The sequence below is a fragment of the Sinohyriopsis cumingii genome, chromosome 6 (assembly GCF_028554795.1).
Source record: "Sinohyriopsis cumingii isolate HCF-2022 chromosome 6, ASM2855479v2, whole genome shotgun sequence".
In the NCBI taxonomy this organism is placed as follows: domain Eukaryota; kingdom Metazoa; phylum Mollusca; class Bivalvia; order Unionida; family Unionidae; genus Sinohyriopsis; species Sinohyriopsis cumingii.
The window spans coordinates 67,075,493-67,098,750 of record NC_142966.1 but is presented as its reverse complement, the minus strand read 5'-3'; the positions used below and the strand labels follow the sequence as shown (position 1 = coordinate 67,098,750).

Below are 23,258 nucleotides of genomic sequence, written 5' to 3'. Positions count from 1 at the left end.
TAAAATTTGAATTTTTTGAAAAGTTGCAGGAGTTCTTTTAAATTGTTCAGATAATGACAATCCACAATCAGATATGTCCAACAGTACTAAAAATAGACAAACCTTTAAATGATGTCTTCTTGAAAACTGCTCAACATTATTCACCAGTCAGATTTCAAATTGATAGAAAGTGTCCTTTTGTAAAACTTGAGTATTGACAACAAAATATTGAAAGGACTCCAGAAATTCTCCTTTTGCAAAACTAGTATTGACATCAAAATATTGAAAGGACTCCAGAACCTCTCAATAGAATGAGATGGAAAGGATCTTGGCTTAAAGGATTTCTTTTTGACAGAAAGAATCTTGTCTTGAAGGTGTTTCAAATTTGACAGAAAGGATCTTGGCTTGAAGGGTTTGTTTTTTTGACTGAAAGAATCTTGACAAGAAGGTGATTCAAGTTTACAGACAGGATCTTGGCAATAAGGTGCTTTCTACTTGATAGAAATTATCTTTGCATGAATGCAGGGTTCGTAGGGAGCCTAAAAAACCTAAGATTTTATTTTAACCTAAAAAACCTTTTAAAAAAGCCTAAATTTTTTATAAGAAACCTTATCAATTAAAAGAACACCTTGCAAATTCTTCAACCTGAATCAGCAGTTAAAAGGTAAATTCAAGTTTTTAAAAGAAAAAGTCGGCACTGCACGATCAAGAAAAAAATGTAAGCTGCACAGGAAATCAACTACAACTGCTGTACATCCGGGTAAACAGTAACTTGCACATCTGGTTTATCCTGGCTTGCAGTAATGGCAAGTAAGCACAAGCACTTGATTCTGGGGTAAACTAACGTGTACACTTGCCAATTAACACAAGGTAACTAACTCTTGCCAGTCGAAGTCTGACTCCACGATGACTCCGATCTAATTTTCCGATACTATCTAAGCATTCAGTCACTCATAACATACACTACTGTAAACAAGACACTCCACACCTTTCATCCATTACCATTTAAGCAGCCTTACTGATTCTGAAGGGCCAATTTTGCAAAAAGTTTATCTGTTGCTTCATGTCTTCCACACACAAGCAACCATTCCAAAGATCTACTTACAGTCTACTTCAAAGTGAATGCGATTTGATTGTGAATGCTTCAGTGATTGGTTCCTTTATTGAATGATTCTTTTCAAACATCGCTACATCTCGGCTTAACCCGACAAATTTGCAATCGGAATATCTACAGTATTTTCTGTCAAGTCGTTTAGCTGTTCTGATCATTACATGTGCTCAAGACTATGTGACATTTACCAGGAAATAATTTAACAACATTTCTTGATATGTTAATTACATTTAACTTTTTTCTTAGCGCTTTCTGAATAGCTATGTAGGTGATCTCTGGATGTGCATGAAGAAAGATTTGTTTAAAAATTGTAGACTTATTTAGTTAACTCGTTAACCCCTAGAGGTTTTTGTAATTTTTGCTGAAATGCATGAAGGAAACGTGTTGTGGGCTATTTCTGAATACAGCCTAATACATCAACTTCCAGGTGATTTTCCAATTACATAGTGCCTAGTTGTGTTAGAAACATCGATTTTTATTGTCTATTTCACTTGCACATGAGCAGACAGGTAAACGTTGGAGTTCTTTTTTTTTTTTTTGCTTAATGGACCCAGTTTGCAGTTCATACCAGTCTGCCTTAGATCTAAGACCAAAAAGTCTAAAATCCAGACACAAAATTGGATTCCGACCATGGGCAAAGTTTGGGTGAGAAAAAGAAAACGGGTCCAAAAAATGAGGTTTTTCTCTCTGTATTTTTTAGTGCAGCTAGAACTTCCAGATTATTTGGTATCATTGTAGAGCTATGTCTGTCTACCTTTCTATGATACCGCCCACTTTAGTGTATCATACATGACCTTGACGCTACTGAGCTCGGCAGTAGGCTAGTACCTCCTGCCACATAAACTCGTTGCCAGGCGTTAATGAGTTAATAGTTAAGTAATTACCCAAATTTCAAATGATGTTATCTACATAATGTTATAGATTGCTTTGTAAACATTTCTCTGTATGTTAAATACTATCAATCTTATATAGGATTTACCCTATCAAGAAAACTCAAGGAATAACTTGGTTAGTTCTTGTGAGTTATTTGTCACTAATTTGCATACCCAAACACAAAACTGAATCTTATATAGGATTTACACTGTCAAGAAAACAAAAGGATTAACTCGGTTAATTCTTGTGTAATTACCTGTCACTACTTTGCTTACCCAAACACAACATTGAATCATGTAATATAAACAAGATTGATTCATTGCCATTGAGGTTTTAATTGGTGAGTGTACACATTAGTGTATCTCAGAATCAAGTGCATGTGCAAGCAAGACATGTTTTCAGATGAGTTGGCTGTCCAAACCACAGTACACTCTTTGGTTGGAAAAAGATGAAGATGTCCTTGGTTGGAAAAAGATGAAGATGTATTTTCTGCTGGATGTAAATTGTGTAAAGAATCGTTCAGTATTATGAGATTGGGTGAAGTGGCTTACGAATACATGCAAAAGGAATAAAACATAAAGCAAACGAGAACAGCATATCCTCCACATTCAACTTGAAGAAAGTATTGACTGTGAGTATAAACATAAATATACATTATCTGTCTATCTAGCTTTGAATTATAGTGTCAAGAATAATTTTGCAGAAATCACATTGAATTTGAAGCTGGTCAAACTATTGACCGGAACAAAGGAAAACACTGGGAGCAAAAATAAAAACTAGTGAAAGGGTTTAATTTTCTGAAATACTCAATATTTTAGTATTTTTTAGGATATATATATATATATATATATACTAATTATTCTTTACTTTTGCATAATTTTGCTTTATCATCATTATTGTTTGTGACTTTGGTATTTATAAGGGTATTAAAATGGAAGCAACTGTGTCATAACTGTAACAGTAAGCTTACCTCCCCTGATTTCAAATTTACAATTTATATATAATTTTTCAAGGTGTTTACCTTTTATTACTTTTATGGTGGGCTTCATTTACATGAATAATGCTAAAACTAAATCAAGTTAGAATAGTAAATGGAAGCTGTGTTCAAACTTTTCCGACAAGCTATACATTGCGTTACATTGAATGCATAGAAAGTACCAGCAGTAATAAAATTATAGCATGAGAAAGGCAGAATTAAATTACAATAAAATAATATTTAATATATTCTTAATGATATATAAATGTAAAACTTCAGTTGTTTCTTTTCTTTTTGTAGTGTCAGCAGCCTGATTCAGGAAAAGTAATGTTACCACAAAATCTGAATTCTCAATCATCCTGTTCAATAGTGTCTACTACCTCAGCATCTATGCAAGATCATGAAGCAAAAGAAGGCATATTAAAAGCAGAAATTATTTGCATACAATAGATAAACACTGCAGCTTTTCATCAAATTCCGGAAAAACAAAAGTATTCCAGTACTTGTTTCCGGATAGTGCAGTTGCCAAAAAGTTCAGTCTTTCAGACAGGAAAATATCATATTTGGCTTCATTTGCATTGGCTCCATATTTTACGTCTCTTTTGGAGGATAAAATGTGAAGAGTTTGTTTTGCTCTTTGATGAGAGCGTGAATGATATCCATCAAACTTAACAAATGGATTTCCATGTTCAGTTTTGGGATCAGGGCACAGTCAAGACTAGGTATGTAACATCAAACTTCCTTGGTCATTGTACTGCCTCATATATGGTCTCAGCATTTGAATCTGCAACAGCAAACCTAAATGTGAACAATTTGATTCATTTATCTATGGATGGGCCAAATATTGATTGGGGTTTGTATAAGAAGATTGATTCTACTCTGGCCACTGAACATAGTGTCACATTGTTAAATGCAGGAAGTTGTTCACTTCACAAGGTCCATGGTGCATGCAAGACAGCAATGGATGCTGTTAATTGGAAATTAGATAAAATTCTGAGGTCCCTTTTCCAGCTTTATCATGACACACCTGCAACAAGAGAAGATTTTGTAAATGTTACTGGTACTTCCACCTTTCCTCTTCAGTTCTGCAAACACAGGTGGTTAGAGAATACCCCTGTTGCTCAGAGTGCTTTAAATCTGGTGGAACCTTTAAGAAAATATATTGGTGTCAGGTAATGAAATCAAGTGTTTCTGACCTGATGACTGAGTCCTTTTAGATTGTGAAAGAAGCCCTTTTGAAGGATGAATTTTTGGCACCTAAGTTGGCATTCTTTATTTTACTTTCCAAGCATGTTGAGCCCTACCTTACAGAATACCAAACTGATGTACCGATGCTGGTTTGCTCATCATGATCTGAAGGATATTGCCATAGGTCTTCTAAAGAGGTTTGTTATCCCAGAAAAGATTGAGGAAATCAAAACAACAAAATTCATAGTTACATTTCAAGTGACTTACCCATTAAATCATGTAACCAGACACAAGGTTGCTGTTGGCTTTGTAGCTGAGTCTATGATTAATGAACTAAAAAAGGGCCAAAAAAGTGAGTGAACTAAAAATCTTAGAATTTAAGGATGCATGCCAAAGGATTCTTGTTTGTTTTGCTGACAAATTCCTCACAAAATCACCACATCACTATGGTATAGTGAAAGACATGGTATGCCTTGACCCTGCAGCCATTTTAGAAAATAAGTCACAAGCAGAGGCTGCCAATTTCGAAAGAAAAGCACAAGCAGAGGCTGCCAATTTAGAAAGAAAAGCACAAGCAGAGGCTGCCATTTTAGAAAGAAAAGCACAAGCAGAGGCTGCCAATTTAGAAAGAAAAGCACAAGCAGAGGCTGCCAATTTAGAAAGTAAAGCACAAGCAGAGGCTGCCATTTTAGAAAGAAAAGCACAAGCAGAGGCTGCCAATTTAGAAAGAAAAGCACAAGCAGAGGCTGCCATTTTAGAAAGGAAAGCACAAGCAGAGGCTGCCATTTTAGAAAGAAAAGCACAAGCAGAGGCTGCCATTTTAGAAAGAAAAGCACAAGCAGAGGCTGCCATTTTAAAAAGGAAAGCACAAGCAGAGGCTGCCAATTTAGAAAGAAATGCACAAGCAGAGGCTGCCATTTTAGAAAGAAAAGCATAAGCAGAGGCTGCCATTTTAGAAAGGAAAGCACAAGCAGAGGCTGCCAATTTAGAAAGAAAAGCACAAGCAGAGGCTAAATTGAAGAGAATCATGCACTCATTAGTCAGCAAGAGAAAGTTCAATAGATTTTGTTGTGATGCTCTTATTAATGAGTTTTCCACATTTGTTGACTGCCGTTAGCAATGGATCACTTGGATCTTTTTTAAGAAAGAAATAACGTATTGACGCTTTTCTTTATGACAGGCTTACTCATCAGCAGCAATATTCCAACCTTTGGCAAATTATGAAGACCTCGCTTCTCTTGTCACATTTCAAGCCACTGTTGAGAGGGGGTTCTCTGAGTAAATAAAGAAGTTGAAGAGATAAATGTAGCATAAAGAACTTTAAAGGTTTATTATTGACACCATTAGAGCTGCTTGTTGAATCAATAAAGTTGAAATCATCCCAAGGCTGCTTATCAGTGCCAGCATTGCATACAGCAGGTTCGAAGCGTTTCTTCAAGATGAGAAGAATAAAAAGGAGACTGAGACAACAATTAGGAAAAGAAAAGCATTGGATGAGGAAATCATGGATTTGAAAAAGAAAAAATGAGCACTAACTTATGATATAGAAGCAGTGAACAGTTTAGCTGATGACTATGCATTAAATGCTGAACATCAGAGGAATCTTATTTTCATCAGCACATCACATAGCTTAAGGATATCTATGGAAAAAACCTGGAAGAACAGCTGGATCTGGACAAGCAAATCGGTGATAAACTAGAAGCATTGAAATATGTCTGAATTTTGCATGACACTGTGTATATTGCTCTCCTTTCGTGTATATTGCTCTCTGCTTTTATATATATATATATATATATATATATATATATATATATATATATATATATATATATATATATATATATATATATATGAATATAAATGACTTAACTAACTTTTCAATGCTTTGTTCATTAAGTTAATTTAGATCTTACCTTGCTAAGGATGTGGAAAAGAAGTTCAAATCATATTATTAAAATTAATGTATAATTGATGAGTATGCTATTAATTGTGTGCATGAAAGTCTGAAAACTGTGCAATTCTTTAAACCTTAAATTTTTCCACGAACTTTAAGACCTTAAAAAAAACTAAGAAAAACCTAAAAGTTTTATATCAGAAATTGCTACTATTTGTGTTTCAAATTTGACAGAAAGGATCTTGGCATGAAGGTTTTCCAAAATTTGACAGAAATGATCTTCTCATGAAGGTGTTTCATACTTGACAGAAATGATCTTCTCATGAAGGTGTTTCATACTTGACAGAAATGGTCATCTTATGAAGGTGTTTCATACTTGACAGAAATGATCTTCTTATGAAGGTGTTTCAGATATATTCAGATGATGATGATGTTCAATTGTATATGATTACCATTACTAAAAATAAATAACAAACCAACTGAAAATGACTTCTCTGTTCAATAGAATTTGACTACAATATGATTGACAGTCTCTTGGCACAAAGGACTGTCAATTTGATTACTAAATATTACTATCCACCATCTGACATGACTGCCATTGCTCAAAGTAGAGAAAACTTGAAATGAATTTTTCAAACAAACTGCATAGCTAAAATCAAACCAAACTAGACAGAAAGCTTCCTGATACTATCATCAAGCTCTTCACTGTCATTAAAGGTCATTGAAAGTCATTGAGAAATAAACACCTAAATTCAAGGCCTTGAAAGTCATTGATATTCCACCTGGGTCATTGAACGCCATTGAATTTTAGTGATTGTGCTTAATAAATAAAATATGATGGACAATTTTACTATTCAGGTCATTTATATTACGTTGTGTGATAATCAGAAGTACAGTTTGATTTTTGGTTATGCTAATTCCACCATTAGCATAATCCACAGGAAGTAATTAGATGTCATGCAAAGAGCCCCTTTTACATGATGTCATTAACTTGTGCACACTCTTTCACTTAACTTAGTATAATTGGCAGTTGGGTTCTGGACAAAGCATTCTGTCACAGTTTGAACCATGCATCAAGGGAGCTTTACTTTAGCAAGTTTAACATACAAGCTGCCTAGAAAATCCAAAATGCTGAATTCCAGCGTGGTTCATTTTTAGATGACAATTTTGTTAGGCTAATACTGGCTGATGATCATGGCAATTTATTTGTAAAGCTACAAAGTGTGTCAGATTTTTGTTTTGGGGAAAGTGATGAAAGTGAGAATTTTAGCAGATACACCTTGCCTGGAATTGGGTTTTAGCTAACTGGATTAGGCATATAATCAGAACTGAACTGTTGTAATACAGAAAGCTCAGAAATATATTATATTGCAAATGTATGTCAAATTTTTTACCAAATTTGGCACACTATGTAACATTCATAACTTTTTGAACACTAGATATGTAACAATACAGTGCAACCCCACCATAACCTGCTTCACTATAACGCAAATTCAGATATAATGTGGTTGTGGCATGGCTCTTAAAATTTCATATATTCATTTGCACATGAAAAAATTTATTTTGTTCAAAGTACATGCAATAGTGTATAAAAAATGTATTATCATTATGGGGAATAGATTGCATATGAATACGAATTTAATATGATCGTGGCATGGTTCCTGAAATTTTAAATACATGTATGTTTATTTTTCTCCTACTGGGAATGAATATTTTTTTTTAAGTACGAGGAATAGTGTATAAAATGTTTATTATAAGTTTGGGGAAGAGTTCGCGTATGAATTTTTATATAATACGATCATGGCTTAGCTTGTGAAATTTAACAATGTCACCAGGTTCTTGAAGTGTTATTCAGTATTAGGCATGCGATTTTAATGTGCCATTCAATATTAGGCAAATGATGGTAATGTGCCATTCAATATTAGGCATGTGATGTTAATGTATCATTCAATATTAGGCAAATGATGGTAATGTGCCATTCAATATTAGGCATGTGATGTTAATGTATCATTCAATATTAGGCAAATGATGGTAATGTGCCATTCAGTATTAGGCATGTGATTTTAATGTGCCATTCAATATTAGGCAAATGATGGTAATGTGCCATTCAATATTAGGCATGTGATGTTAATGTATCATTCAATATTAGGCAAATGATGGTAATGTGCCATTCAGTATTAGGCATGCAATTTTAATGTGCCATTCAATATTAGGCAAATTATGGTAATGTGCCATTCAATATTAGGCAGATGATGGTAATGTGCCATTCAGTATTAGGCATGCAATTTTAATGTGCCATTCAGTATTAGGCAAATGATGGTAATGTGCCATTCAATATTAGGCATGTGATGTTAATATATCATTCAATATGAGGCAAATGATGGTAATGTGCCATTCAGTATTAAGCATGTGATATTAATGTGGCATTCAATATTAGGCATGTGATGTTAATGTGCCATTCAATATTTGGCATGTGATGTTAGTGTATCATTCAGTATTAGGCAAATGATGGTAATGTGCCATTCAGTATTAGGCATGCGATTTTAATGTGCCATTCAATATTAGGCAAATGATGGTAATGTGCCATTCAATATTAGGCATGTGATGTTAATGTATCATTCAATATTAGGCAAATGATGGTAATGTGCCATTCAATATTAGGCATGTGATGTTAATGTATCATTCAATATTAGGCAAATGATGGTAATGTGCCATTCAGTATTAGCCATGCGATTTTAATGTGCCATTCAATATTAGGCAAATGATGGTAATGTGCCATTCAATATTAGGCATGTGATGTTAATGTATCATTCAATATTAGGCAAATGATTGTAATGTGCCATTCAGTATTAGGCATGCAATTTTAATGTGCCATTCAATATTAGGCAAATTATGGTAATGTGCCATTCAATATTAGGCAGATGATGGTAATGTGCCATTCAGTATTAGGCATGCAATTTTAATGTGCCATTCAATATTAGGCAAATGATGGTAATGTGCCATTCAATATTAGGCATGTGATGTTAATATATCATTCAATATGAGGCAAATGATGGTAATGTGCCATTCAGTATTAAGCATGTGATATTAATGTGGCATTCAATATTAGGCATGTGATGTTAATGTGCCATTCAATATTTGGCATGTGATGTTAATGTATCATTCAGTATTAGGCAAATGATGGTAATGTGCCATTCAGTATTAGACATGCGATTTTAATGTGCCATTCAATATTAGGCAAATGATGGTAATGTGCCATGCAATATTAGGCAGATGATGGTAATGTGCCATTCAATATTAGGCATGTGATGTTAATGTATCATTCAATATTAGGCAAATGATGGTAATGTGCCATTCAATATTAGGCATGTGATATTAATGTGCCATTCAATATTAGGCAAATGATGGTAATGTGCCATTCAATATTAGGCATGTGATATTAATGTGGCATTCAATATTAGGCCTGTGATGTTAATGTATCATTCAATGTTAGGCAAGTGATGTTAATGTTCCATTCAATATTGGGCATGTGATATTAATGTGGCATTCAATATTGGGCAAATGGTGGTAATGTGCCATTCAGTAGAATTTGGTCAAATGTGTTAATGTGCCATCAGAATGAAAATAAAAAGCAAGTCAAAGCTTGAACAATCATTGTCATTACCTATCTAAACAAAATCATCTAACTTATGGTCTTATATACAGTCAAGTCTGTTACTAGTGGCCATCCACAAAAACTGGCCTTTTGTACAAAAGTTCACCTTTTAAATCAAATTTTTGAACCAAATTCCATGCACTGAACATTATTATTATTATTATTATTATTATTATTATTGTCAGCATTGTTTATGTGCACTATTCAACAAAATCATAAAATACATGACTTGTTCTCATCCTGATTTATGTTTCACACAAGATTATGGTATCCTGCTCACTGTAATCAGTCCTATTAGTTAAATCATAACTGACTTAAAATAATCTGTGATAATATTTTAATAATGCTTTAAAAGCAATATTTGGATTAGCAAGTTGCTCAATTTGCCAAAATCACAAGACAGTCAGTTTGTGCGAGAAGCCTGTGATGAATTTAATAATCCAGTGTGTGTGTGTGTGTGTGTGTGTGTGTTTTATATATATATATATATATATATATATATATATATATATATTAGGACAGGTTGATTGTATGTAATCTAGGGAATATAAAAAATCATTTTAACATTAAAAGGCATTTTTAGCAACATTATGTCCTCCAAGCATTTCTTTACCTTCTACAGCTTAGTTGATGAGTGAATTTGAATTCACAACACAAGCTCATGTGTCACCTGATGGGGAAGTTATATCAGTTACACATGTGTCTCTTGTTTATCAGTTATTCTATACATTTAATCAATGGCATTTTGTAATTGAACAAGTTTGAAATTTTGTTTCCAGTGATTTTATCTTTTTTGGTGTGTATCAAGTTTTTAATGGTTCAGTGAAAAACATTTTTGAGGGCTCTTAGTTTTGTGGAATCTGATATGGGTTCTATTGTATTCATTAAAAATTCACTGGATATTGGGTATTTTTAATTTTGTGTTTGTTGAACTTCACAAAATTCATGAAAAATGATGCCCACTTAAAAAATAAAAGATATTTTACGCTGTTAATTTTATATTCTTATGTTCCTTGCAGATGTTCCTAAGCCAGTGGTGATCACATCTCCTTTTCCTGACAGTACTAGTCCAGCATCATTCCTGCTGATGTGGAATAAACCAGATGATGGAGGATCTGAGATACAGAAATACATTCTCAGTTATCGAGAGGTAAGAATAATAATGCTGTTGAACAAGACTTACAAGTTCAAAAGTAGGAACTTGTGTTATGGGATGAGAAGTGGATCCCATTTTTTTGCTAGAAAATACCAGCAGATTTGCCCCTTGTGTTTTTTTACTGTGAAGAAAATTATAATTTTGTCATTTTTGCCTGAAATGTAAGTAGGAAACACATTTTGGGGGCTATTTCTAAATACATCCTAATACATCAACTTTCAAGAGATTTCCTATTAACCTAATGCATAGTTGTGTTAGAAACATTGTTTTTCATTGGCTATTTCACTCGCGCATGAGCAGAAGGGTGAAAGTTGGGGTTCTTTTTTTTTTTTTGCCTAACGGACCCATCACTTTCGTATCGAGACCACACTTTATTCCAAATGCCCATCTTATCCTACTTTTTATAAAGGTTTACCTGTCTGTGTGCAGTTGAGACTTGTCTGCCTTAGATATGAGCCAAAAAGTCTAAAATCCAGACAAAATCGAATTCAAATTCCAACCATATGCACATTTTGGGTGGAAAAATATTGATTCCAAAAAATTAAGTTTTTCCCTCTGTATTTTGTAGTGCAACCAGAACATCCAGATTATTTGGTATCATTGTTAAGATACATCTGTCTACCTTTCTATAATACCACTCATTTTAGTGTATCAAACATGATATTGACGTTACAGAGCTTGGCAGTAGGCTACTACCTCCTGCCATGTAAACATGGCGCCAGGGGATAACGAGTTAACAAGGATTTTCAAAATAAATTTACAAATTGTCAAGGAATGGCTAAATTTGTAATTTATGTGCAATGTCAATGACAAGTGATAAAATATGCAAGGAATAAATTTGATTACATCATCAAAATTCATCCATTAACTTATTAACCCCTGGAGGTTTCTGTCATTTTTGCCTGAAATGCGAGTAGGAAACATTTGGGGGGATATTTTTGAATACATACTAATAAATCAACTTCCAAGAGATTTCCCATTAATGTAATGCCTGGTTGTGTTAGAAACATCGTTTTTAATTTTTTATTTTTTTTGCTTAACACACCCATCATTTTTATATTGAGACCACTCTTTATTCTAAATGCCCATCTTATCCTACTTTTTGCAAAGGTTCACCTGTCTGTGTGCAGTTGAGGCTAGTCTGCCTTAGATCTGAGGCCAAAAAGTCTAAAATCCGGACACAAGATCAGATTCCTACAATTGTCAAATTTAGGGTGGAAAAAGATCCAGTCCACAAAAATAGGTTTTTTCGTTTTTTGTAGTGCAACTAGAACGTCCAGATTATTTGGTATAATTGTAGAGCTACATCTATCTTTTTATAATGCCACCCACTTTAGTGTATCATACATGACCTTGACACTACAGAGCTCGATGTTAGGCTACTACCTTCTGCCATTTAAGCTCGTTGGCAGGGGTTAATGTGTCAAAGCATTCACCTAAGCTTAAACTGGTTGGGATACTGATTGCCACTTTGTGATAACAAGGGGAGTAACATGTAAGAGTTACTTCCCTTTGTCTACATGACAAAGATGCCAGGACAATTTTTTCATTTTTCATTGAGGGATGGTTTTGAAGGTAGCAGAGACTACTCCTGATGTTAATGTAACTGAATTCTTTGAGAAACATAATTTAAAGTAAATGTGCCTTCTATAGCTTTACTTAATCCAGGATTTTTGGATTTCAGCCTAATTGGATTTGATCCTAATTTGGGATGCAGCTTTATACAGATGAGGTCTTGAATTAGATTAATTTAAATGAGTTTTTGATTTTCAGCAGTCCTTAGTATCATTTACATGAGTTATTGCCATTTATTGTCCCATTATAACATCATCAGTGTAATGTGATTCAGGATATAACAAGGTACTATCATGGACCCCATGACCAAAAGCATTCCCTTGTAAAACAGTAATGGTTGAAAGAAAACAAGGTGTAACTTTCTCTTATTGCTTCCTTTCCTTTTCAAAATGCTATTATTTAAAAAATTTGGACATTTCCTTTATACCACAGTTCCAAATATTATGCTGCTTTTGCATTTCTGTATGTATTACGTTAATTTGTTGTTGTTGTAGGGTTTAATGCCATTTTTCAGCACACGATAGGCTATACATGGCGGCCAGTATTAATGGTGTAGGAAGACCCCAGGAATGCCCCGGAAAGAACCACTGACCCATGAGAAGCTACTGGCAAGCTTTCTCACATACCCACATTAGCCGAATCCAAGACTCGAACTCACACAGACAGAGGTGAGATGGCAGTGATCCGTAACGGAGAATCCTTTAGGCCACTCAGGGCCTCTTACGTTCATTTGTATAATTAATTTGAGTACATAATGCAGTTGGCAGTTACGGACCACGACTAACATGTTTTAAGAAGGGAAAGCTGTAGATAACTTCTGGAGCATAACTTTGTTCAAGATCAACCAGATCTTTATATTGATGAGATATTCAGTATTCCATGACCTCATTTAGATAGATTGATTGCCTATTCTTCGATCTTTTGTTTCTTAGTAAAAGCTAACTCTGTTTAAAAGTCCTCCTAATACAATTATAGTAAGCAGGGTACTTTTTGATGCGTACATCACTAGCAGCTCTGGTTTTATATGTATATATTGTTGTTGTTGTAGGGTTTAACGCCATTTTTCAGCACACGATAGGCTATACATGGCGGCCAGTATTATTGGTGGAGGAAGAACCCGGGAAAAGCCCAGAAAGAACCACCGACCCTCGAGAAGCATATATATATATATATATATATATATATATATATATATATATATTGTTTTTATTATTATTATAAATATTATTATTATAAAGGACATACACCCTGCAGACAAATATTAGTGATTCCTTGAACATCCATTATGAGAGTTTTTTTGTGGTTTATTACAGTAACTATTTTTAGTCAAAATTATGCTGCAATGATCTGTTCATATCTTCAAATGGATATTTCTCATAGGTGGAAATCATTCCAAATAGAACACAGTATGAGCTGTCCAAGCCATTAAGTGGCTTTATCTTTGTGGATGACATTCCACCTACAGCTGTAAGATATCAACTGTCATCACTTATACCTGGAACATACTACCAGGTAGAAGTACAGGCTGTAAACAACCAGGGAACATCTGCCACACAAAGTTACATCTTCAAGACCAAAGAAAGTAAGTCAGAATTTTTTGTCTCCTGTTTTTATTGAGTGCAGGCTGAATAGTAATTTTGATACAAAGTCTGTTCATGTGTATTTTTCTACATAATTTAGTAGTTAGTAAGATATGTTGGTATCATATTTGGAGGTAAGGAGGGGTGGAGCTGTAACAATCTTGTCATTGTTAATTTCTTACCAGTTGCATGAACCTCTCAGACTTTCATGTTAGCTTTTAATGTATTAAACATCTTGTTTTTTGTGCCAAATTTCACTGCATGATACAGATCCAAATGGCTATTTTGCCAGAAAATGGTGTGAATGGATGCTGATTCATATAGAAAACAGATCCATGTCCACACAGTATTATCTGAACAATTTCAATCAAAGAAAGTCTAAATACTTAGAAACATAAATTGAGAATGTTTCTGTGAAGACAAACATAATCTCATTTGATAATTAACTCATTAACCCCTGGAGGTTTTCGTCATTTTGCCTGAAAATCATGTAGGAAACATATTTTGAAAGCTATTTCTGAATAGATCCAAAAACACCAAATCCTTGGTGATCTTTCAGTAACATAATGCCTAGTCATTTTTCATTGGCTTTTTGACTCGTGCATGAGCAGGAGGGTAAAAGTTGGAGTTCTTTATTTTTTTATATTTTTTTTTGCTAAACAGAGCCATTATTTTTGTATCGAGACCACTCTTTATTCCAAATGCCCATCTTATCCTACTTTTTGCAAAGGCTCATCTGTCTGTTTGCAGTTCATACCAGTTTGCCTTAGATCTGAGACCAAAAAGTCTAAAATCTGGACACAAAATAAGATTCTGACCATGGGCGAATTTTGGGTAGAAAAAATCGGTTCCCAAAAATGAGTTTTTTTATCTGTATTTTGTAGTGCAGCTAGATATTCCAGATTATTTGGTATCATTGTAGAGCTACATCTGTCTACCTTTCTATAATACCACCAGTGTATCATGCATGACCATGATGCTACAGAGCTCGGCAGTAGGCTACTACCTCCTGCCCCATTAAGTCGTCGCTAGGGGTTAATGTGTTAACAGTGTCTTGGAGTGTGAGGTGTACATGACATCATTAGGCAAATGGTACATTTGGATGCATTGGTGGTTACCGTAGCATATTTCTATGGCATTTTCCAGATCATTGGCAGGAAGTCATGATTGTGTTATGAGTGGTTAATGTATATAATGTACACCCAAGTGTGAACAGTGTGAATTTGGTTACTGTATATCATGTAAACCTAAGTGTGAACAGTGTGGATTTGGTTACTGTATATTATGTACACCCAAGTGTGAACAGTGGATTTGGTTACTGTGTATCATGTAAATCTAAGTGTGAACAATGTGGATAGCTGTTCATTATGATTGCTGATAAGAGTTGGATGAATTCATCTGTTACAGAGAGACTCAGGTAATTGAAGTGATACTTTCCAAATTGATAAGTTTCGTCAGACCAATATCCAGCTAGATGTACAAAGTAAAGAAAAGATCATAAAAAATGGGAATTAAAAATGGCATTGGATGACAATTCAACTGTCAGTAAAATACTTGCACATTTGATTTTTATGTTGTTACTGCAAATTTTGAATAAAAATTACTAAGTAGCTTCAATTATTGCCTTTGTTGCTATTAGTGATGAGATATCAACAAGTCTGAATGATATCATTAAAAATTATTGTGATGTTAAAGCAACACAGGCTTAAGCTTGAGATGTTCTAATACTTGCTTATAAGTTTGGTCCAGCTGCTGTTGCATAATGTACTGGCAGATCCAAGTCTATACAGTTTATTAGAAAAAACCAGTGGGACAAAATAATAGAGACCTTGATCTGCATTATGTGCTGTCAGATCCAAGTCTGTTGTTTGCAATTGCTCCCATCTTGTGAGTATATATGGTAGCCTAGACTTTCATGAGTTGTTTTGTTAAGCAAATACATACAGTGGCCTACACCATCATCAGTTCATTGGTTCATTAAGCTGGTACATGCTGTAGTCCAGACTTTCATTATTTGGTTTATTAAGCTGGTACATATGGTAGCCTTTAAAACAGACCACTTAAAGGCATGCCAGTGTCTTATATTCTATAGTCGTTCATTGCACACTGTTTTTTGCTCTATTGGTCATAGATCAGAAGAGTATGTGATGATTATTTCCGTTGTTTGTCATCTGTCATCTATCATCCATCTGTCTGTCTGTAAGAACAGGTTTGTTATTGCTGTTCTTCTAAACTCTTTGGAGAATTATCATGAAACTTTGCTCACATGTTCATCCCTATGGTCTAGTTGGTCCTAAATGAAAATGGTGCTTTGTGGACATCCATTATGGCTTCCACTGTGGCCATCTTGAAAATCGTGTTATCATTACTCTTTCTGAATGGATGATCATATCATGATGGGGTTTCATTAAAAATTCTGATATGATGTCAGGTTGGTCCTAAATGAAAATGATATAAATATGACCACAGTGGTCATCATAGAGATATCTTTATGACTACTCCTTCAACAGAGCTGGCTATTAACAAGCATTTGTCTGGTTTGTGATAAATGAAAATCTTACCCATCTGAAAGACTCCTGATGATGTAAATGGTGCCCGTCTGAAGTCCAGCATGGCTGCCAATTTGGCCATCTTGAAAATTTTGTTTCTGCTACTCATCGTGAAAAGAAAGTCATATTGACATGGAGTTTACACCAAAAGATTTCTTAAGACATCTATTTGATCCTAAACAGAGATGGCGCCAGTATGATTTTCAATATGGTTGCAGTGGTGAACATCTGGAAAATCTTGCCACAGCTCCACCTGAACAAAAAGTTTTGAAATTAGTTTTTCACTAAAAGACTTCTTGCTGTTTTATTGATCCTAAATTAAAATGGTATTGATCAGATGTCCACTATGTTTCCATCTTAAAAATCTTGTTTCCGCTGATCATCTTAAATAGAAAGTCATTTTGACATGGGATTTTCATCTGGAGAGCTGTGATATCAATTTGGTCCTAATGAAAATTCTATCTCCCAATATGTCCACCATGATGGTGGCTATCTTGAAAATAGTGTCATCTCATTAAACTCTTATCAAACGGATGGCTATATAAATGTGGTGTTTTCACTAGTATGCTTCTTACTATACCCAGTTGGTCCAAAATGAAAATTGTGCCAGTAATATGACTACCTTGATTGCTGTCTTGAAAATCTTGTCATTATTTCCACTCAAGGGATGATTATTATGACATATGGTGTTCACCAAACAACTTGTGACCATGTCTACACTGTCCTTTTTTATATGGTGCCATTCCGACATCCAGTATGTGCATGACCACAGCAGTTAATTTGACAATCTTTTCATTGATGAAGAATATCAGAAACCGTTCAACCCTTAATAGATAAAAGGAAGAAATGGTCTTAACTGGAATTCCAGGAAATTTGTTTCTTGAAAGAGACAATCTAATAAAGTTGTACGTCTCAGACACAGCGATGTCTGCCATTATTTCCCCAAGACAGGATCACTTACAGTTTCAAACTGATTTTTATGAAGTAAATAATGTACACACTGATAAGCGATATTCTTTGTTTTTGTAACTCTTAGCAACACTTTTTGTATGTTTTGTAATTTTTCTTTGAAATGTTTTCAAGAGATATTGGGGCAGTTGTGTTCAATCAACTGTTGAAGCATATTTCATTATCAATGGTCTGTCTTTCAACTGGGGTTTCTCCTGACTTGATCAACTTTTTTTCCAGAGACTGACCTGTCAGATAACTCTTTTGTGAAGATGTTCATGGCCTATAATTTCATAAAATCATGCTCTTTGTCACTACTGAATGTCTCCATCTGCAGCAGTCACAATTTAATGTCTCTTCCATCTTGACCATAGGATCCTCCAGTTTTCAATATTTCCTTCTTAACCTACTAACTTCATCCTCTAATAATTTTACTTTTCTGCTGTCTGATCTGAAAGAAAGGTAAAGTTAGTTAATTACAGATAACCTCTGATCAACATTGTCTTCAGCTTTTTGCGCATTATTATTGTACCCCACTTTATTTACTAGAATAATTATGATCCAACTCAAAATTATTTAACCCTTACACTTAATACACAACTTAATGAGCATTTATATTACTGGAGAATTTTGTCACTAGTTTTATTTAGCTGAAGTGGCTGCCATAGGTATAGTCACAGGAGTCAGATGTTTTATCACTAAAATGTGACAATTTCTTGACAACATCATTACGCTAAATAACCTTATCTCTGTGTGTGTGTGTGTGTGTGTATATATATAATTTATATATATATACACACACACACACACATATATAGTGAAGATAACGGTTATTTCACTCTTTAATTTTTTTTGCTATTTTGTTATGATAAAACGTCAGATTTGTGTGGTACAGGTATGCATGTATCAGAAAATAATATATACTTAACATGAAGATTTGAACACATTGAGATTTGACATGGTATAAGTGATAGATCCCTTTTATAAAATTAAACACAGGAAAATGATACTCTTTATCTGTTTTTCGGTTACAGTTTGTGATTATATACCACAGATATGATATGCAAATACACTTCCACATAAGCAGGTAATCAGCCCATTCCAGAATGATGTCACCCCTTATTGCAAACTGAACTTGAATCAAGGGAGGTTAAGCAGTCAATAAACTTGGCCAGTCAAATTCTTTATTAAATTTGGCAGTAAACTTTGGCAGTTAAGTTGAAGTAAATTTGACCAGAGAAACAGATTTATAATCTACACATAATACTCTCCATAAAGGATATACATATATTGCTGTCAATAAAGGAAATACACATAATGATCTCCATAAAGGATATATATATACACATATATATATAATGCTGTCTATAAAGGGTATACAGTATGTGCTTTTGAGAGAGTGACATATGTAATAAGGTGAAGCTGTGTGCATTTTGAAACATGCAGAGAATGTTGACATACCTCTATGCTACTTTGATGGAATGTGGCTGACATTTCTTTGGATATTGTACTTAATGGAAGTTGTACATGATCTAAGCTTACTGCTAACTAAAATGACTGCTCCCTTGTGCTAAAATAAAAATCAGCCTGAATTAGTCTAAAGCACACTATCGTTAAAAGCACCTATTAAAATAGGGGAAATGAATTTTGTCCAACTAGACAATACCAGCTTCTGAAAGTGCAATGGATGAATTACTACATATATAAAATGTAAAAAAAGTTATTGGCTCTTTTTTTAAATATAATTTACATCTAAGTCCAGGAAGTAAAACTGACCAAGTGGAGCCAGCAGTTTTTGAAAGGTGCAAATCTGGAGTAAGGCCAAGCTGTATACTCTATAACCCATATTATACCCATCAATCATGCACCAAAATAAAGGGAATTAATGGTTCTTTAAACAATACCTAAAATATACAAGGTCTTTTTTAAATAGCCAGTATAACTAGTGAGGAAATATGGGGAAATTCTTTTTCTTTAAAAGTCTAACCATATGCAAAACTGTAGAGTGCCACCTAAAGGATATGCACATAATACTCTCCATAAAGGATAAACACATAATGCTCTCCATAAAGGATAATAATGCTGTCAATAAATTATATACACATAATGCTGTAAATAAATGATATGCATATAATTCTCTTCATTATTCATCTTAGGGACCAGATACAGTGATTATCATAAACGTTCACTGTTGTTACAGTACAGCAGATCTTTCCTTTTTGGATTCAGTTATCCAAATTTTTTATTGTAAAAACAAAACATTTTCATTTATTATATGAAATTAATTTTATTTTATGAGGATTCAACACTTTATTTATTCTATAAGAAGATAGAGACAGATGTGTCTAGAAGACTATGCAATGGATTTGGTGTAGTTGGGTAACCCCAAAAAGAGAATTCCATGAGAAATTTGTAAGATGCTCTAATCGGAGCATTTAATAATAGCTTTAAAAAAGTGGGGGGAAAAAAGTTTTCTCCATCAATATGAAGCTTTGGTGTGCCTCATTTAGTGCATGGCTACAAATGGTCCAGGTATGCTTACTTATTAGATGAGCATGAATCAGTTTTATTTCTTATGTTTTTACCTTTTTGAATGTGTATTGTGAATCATTTTGTGTTGAAGCTTTTTATTTTGCATATTAACTTGCTCCTATCTTGCATTGTAACTAACTTCCTGATTCACTGACTATAGTATTTGAGTCCACAAATCCTATTCCATTTAAAACTGATTTTTGTTTTGGTTTTCTTTACATATTTGATGCATTGGACAGTAATAAATGTATCTACAAAACACTGACAACTGGAATGTTCCTCTTCTTTTGTGAATTGATTTGACTTCACTGATTGCTTTGTAGAAAACTACTTGTTTCTTTTTAGGATTGCTCAGTGTGATAAATTCTGGTGTTATAAAATATAAGTAGGGTGTGGCTCATTTAAACATAATTTTCACACGTCTCAGCATTAACATGACAGTGCAGGAGATTCTCCCCGCAATAAGGGATCAAGTGGTAGTGTGCCCAAATGGAAGATCGTGATATCCCAGATCCCAGAGGGAGTGGCAATGATCAGATGAACTCAAAGGGCTTATCTTCCTACTGGTGAAGTTTATGAACATAGCACTTCTTTTCTACTGGACCCGACTTATATGATATGACTGGAAACTGGCACAAGCACCCTCCAGACAAACTGTGAACACTGCAGTACAGTGTGACATCATTCAGTTAAGCTATCATAACAAAATATATATTTAAATTCGTGAAAGAACTCGTTTTTTTAAAGCGGGGTATTGTGATAAATTCTGGTGTTATTAAATATTAGTAGGGTGTGGCTCATTTAAACATAATTTTCACACATCTCGGTATTAAATATTAAATTTCAGTGATTCATGGCTATATCAATGGTCTACAAAATGAGATATATTTTAATACATACATGAAGACATAAAAGACTTGTAGGGTTGCTAGGCACAGTAAATAACTGTAAAAATGTTTTAATAACATGTTGAGTGATTTTGGATTATTAATATATTGGTAATTTGGGTGATTGTGTCTGGCACTTACTTTGTATGGGTTTGTCTCCCATTATCAATGTTGACTGCTCCGGTGGCCTACTGGTTAGACCGTTTGCCTTGGATACAGGAGGTTGTGGGCTCGATCCCTGGCTGAGTCATACCAAAGACTTACAAAAATGGTACTAACAGCTGCCTTGCTAGGCAATCAACATTAGGAGGTAGTGTTAGGACTGGTCAGCCTGGTGTCAGGATAATGTGACTGGGTGGGACATCATCTGACTGGCATGATGCCCCAGAGCTAGACATCACTATAAACTGCCATGCTGCAGACATTGTAGTGATATAACTGAATTTCTTTTAAAGCTACATTAAAAATCCAAATGACACACACAGATACACACACACACCTGTTGTCAACAATGGTCCAAATTAGCCTTTTCGGTCATTGTGTTTTGGCCTCTTTTAAATTCTCTCACACTATTTAGCATAGTATATTTGTTTTCTGAGATTAAAAGTTAAGTTCTGATGTGAATGTCTTCACATCAAATGTCCAGATATAGAGTATTGCCAAATTACTTGCATAAGTGTGAAACACAATTCACCTGCCATCATTCTTTTGAGCATTTCTTAGGTGTTGTTACTACTCATGTGTTTCCCTCACACACTTATGACCAAGATTTTTACCATCGATCTCTGTGTAGGACCAATTGTTCTCATGGGTATTAACACCTATCATGTGCCATAATTTGGCAGATGCATTCTGACTGGCAGAGACTTTATATGTGCAAATTGGAGAACAGTGTATATGAGAAATAAGAGAGCTAATATGACCATGGTATGCTTACAATAGAGATCACCTTATAACAGTATAAACCATTACAGACGATATAATATTCTAAATGTTATGAAATAAACCTGCAATTATTCTTTATTGTTGAAGATTGATGCCCCCTTAGAAATATCTGTGCTATATACTACAGTAGCATTTATTTATCTGATTGCCTACATATAAATTGACTCGAGTGATAAAGCAATAATCTGTGCTGCTATTATATAAATACTGCATATGGAAATTCATATAGATACATATATTAAAATATTGATACTGTTGCTATAGTAAATAATTAAATGGGTATAGAAGGGAGCATTCATTGTAATATTTCTACAGGGAGTATTCATTATTTCCATATTACAGTAACATGACATTTAGTTGGCTAGAAAGAAGAAAAACAATTCTAAATTTATATTTCAAAATATTAGTGCATTCTGGACCATAACAATACTAAACTCAATGGGAAACACGATTGAGTGGTATCGTTTTTCATGTCTGATATAAATCAGTTTGTTTTGGGTTGTACTCTTTCCTGAGAAATACATTAATCATTCTCAGTGATTATTTTATTATGTAATCCTTAACTTTACATTGAGTCACACATTTTTGTAAAGAAAGAATTTTAGGTGTCATTGACGCATTTAGACCTATTTGAGAGTTTTGACTGAAACATTAGGATTTAATTATTGATCCATTAATGGATATTGCACAGTTAATATTTACCATTACTAGCATTTATTAAATTGTTGAAACTTAAATAGCTTTCCTGTCTTGTGAATAAAATCCCAAGTTGACATCTAGTAAAAGCTGAACTTGTGCTAAAGTAAAGCTCAAGACATTACACTCAGCATTTCAAATTAGGTTTAGCTCCTCTGGTCATAGACCTGAAGAGCTTATGGGATGATCTGTTGTACATCATCCATGCACCAGTTTGTTTTTGCTTATGGGATGATCTGTTATCCATGATCCATGCGCCAGTTATTGCTTATGGGATGATCTGTTGCCCATCATCCATGCACCAGTTTGTTATTGCTTAAGGGATGATCTGTTGTCCATCATCCATGCACCAGTTTGTTATTGCTTATGGGATGATCTGTTGTCCATCATCCATGCACCAGTTTGTTATTGCTACTTTTCCTAAACTACATGAAGTGTTGCCATGAAACTTCACACACACATTCATCCCATGGTCTTGCTGGTCCTACATGAAATGATGACTCTTGGTCATTCAGTATGGTCAACACAGTTGCCATCTTGAAAATCTTGTTATGGCTACTCTTCATGAATTATAGGTCATATAAACTAACTTGGGGTTTCCCAAAAAGACTTTTCATGATGTCTGGTGCATTGAAGAAATGAAAATGGTTTCAAAACTCTTGTTTTTGTAGCTATTCCTCCTGATTGGGGTCCTGGGTGGTCAACTAGTCTAAG

The 23,258-nt window shown here is 34.3% G+C and overlaps 1 protein-coding gene across 1 annotated transcript in view; it reads left to right on the top strand.

Annotated features, from left to right (window-relative positions):
• The window catches only part of LOC149797120 (hemicentin-2-like), a 287,779-nt gene that overhangs the window by 253,498 nt on the left and 11,023 nt on the right, over positions 1 to 23,258 (top strand). The window contains exons 28-29 of the mRNA XM_089961792.1: positions 10,696 to 10,826; positions 13,788 to 13,989. Of these exons, the coding sequence (XP_089817918.1) occupies positions 10,696 to 10,826; positions 13,788 to 13,989 (333 nt within the window). The remainder of the gene's footprint in view (positions 1 to 10,695; positions 10,827 to 13,787; positions 13,990 to 23,258) is intronic.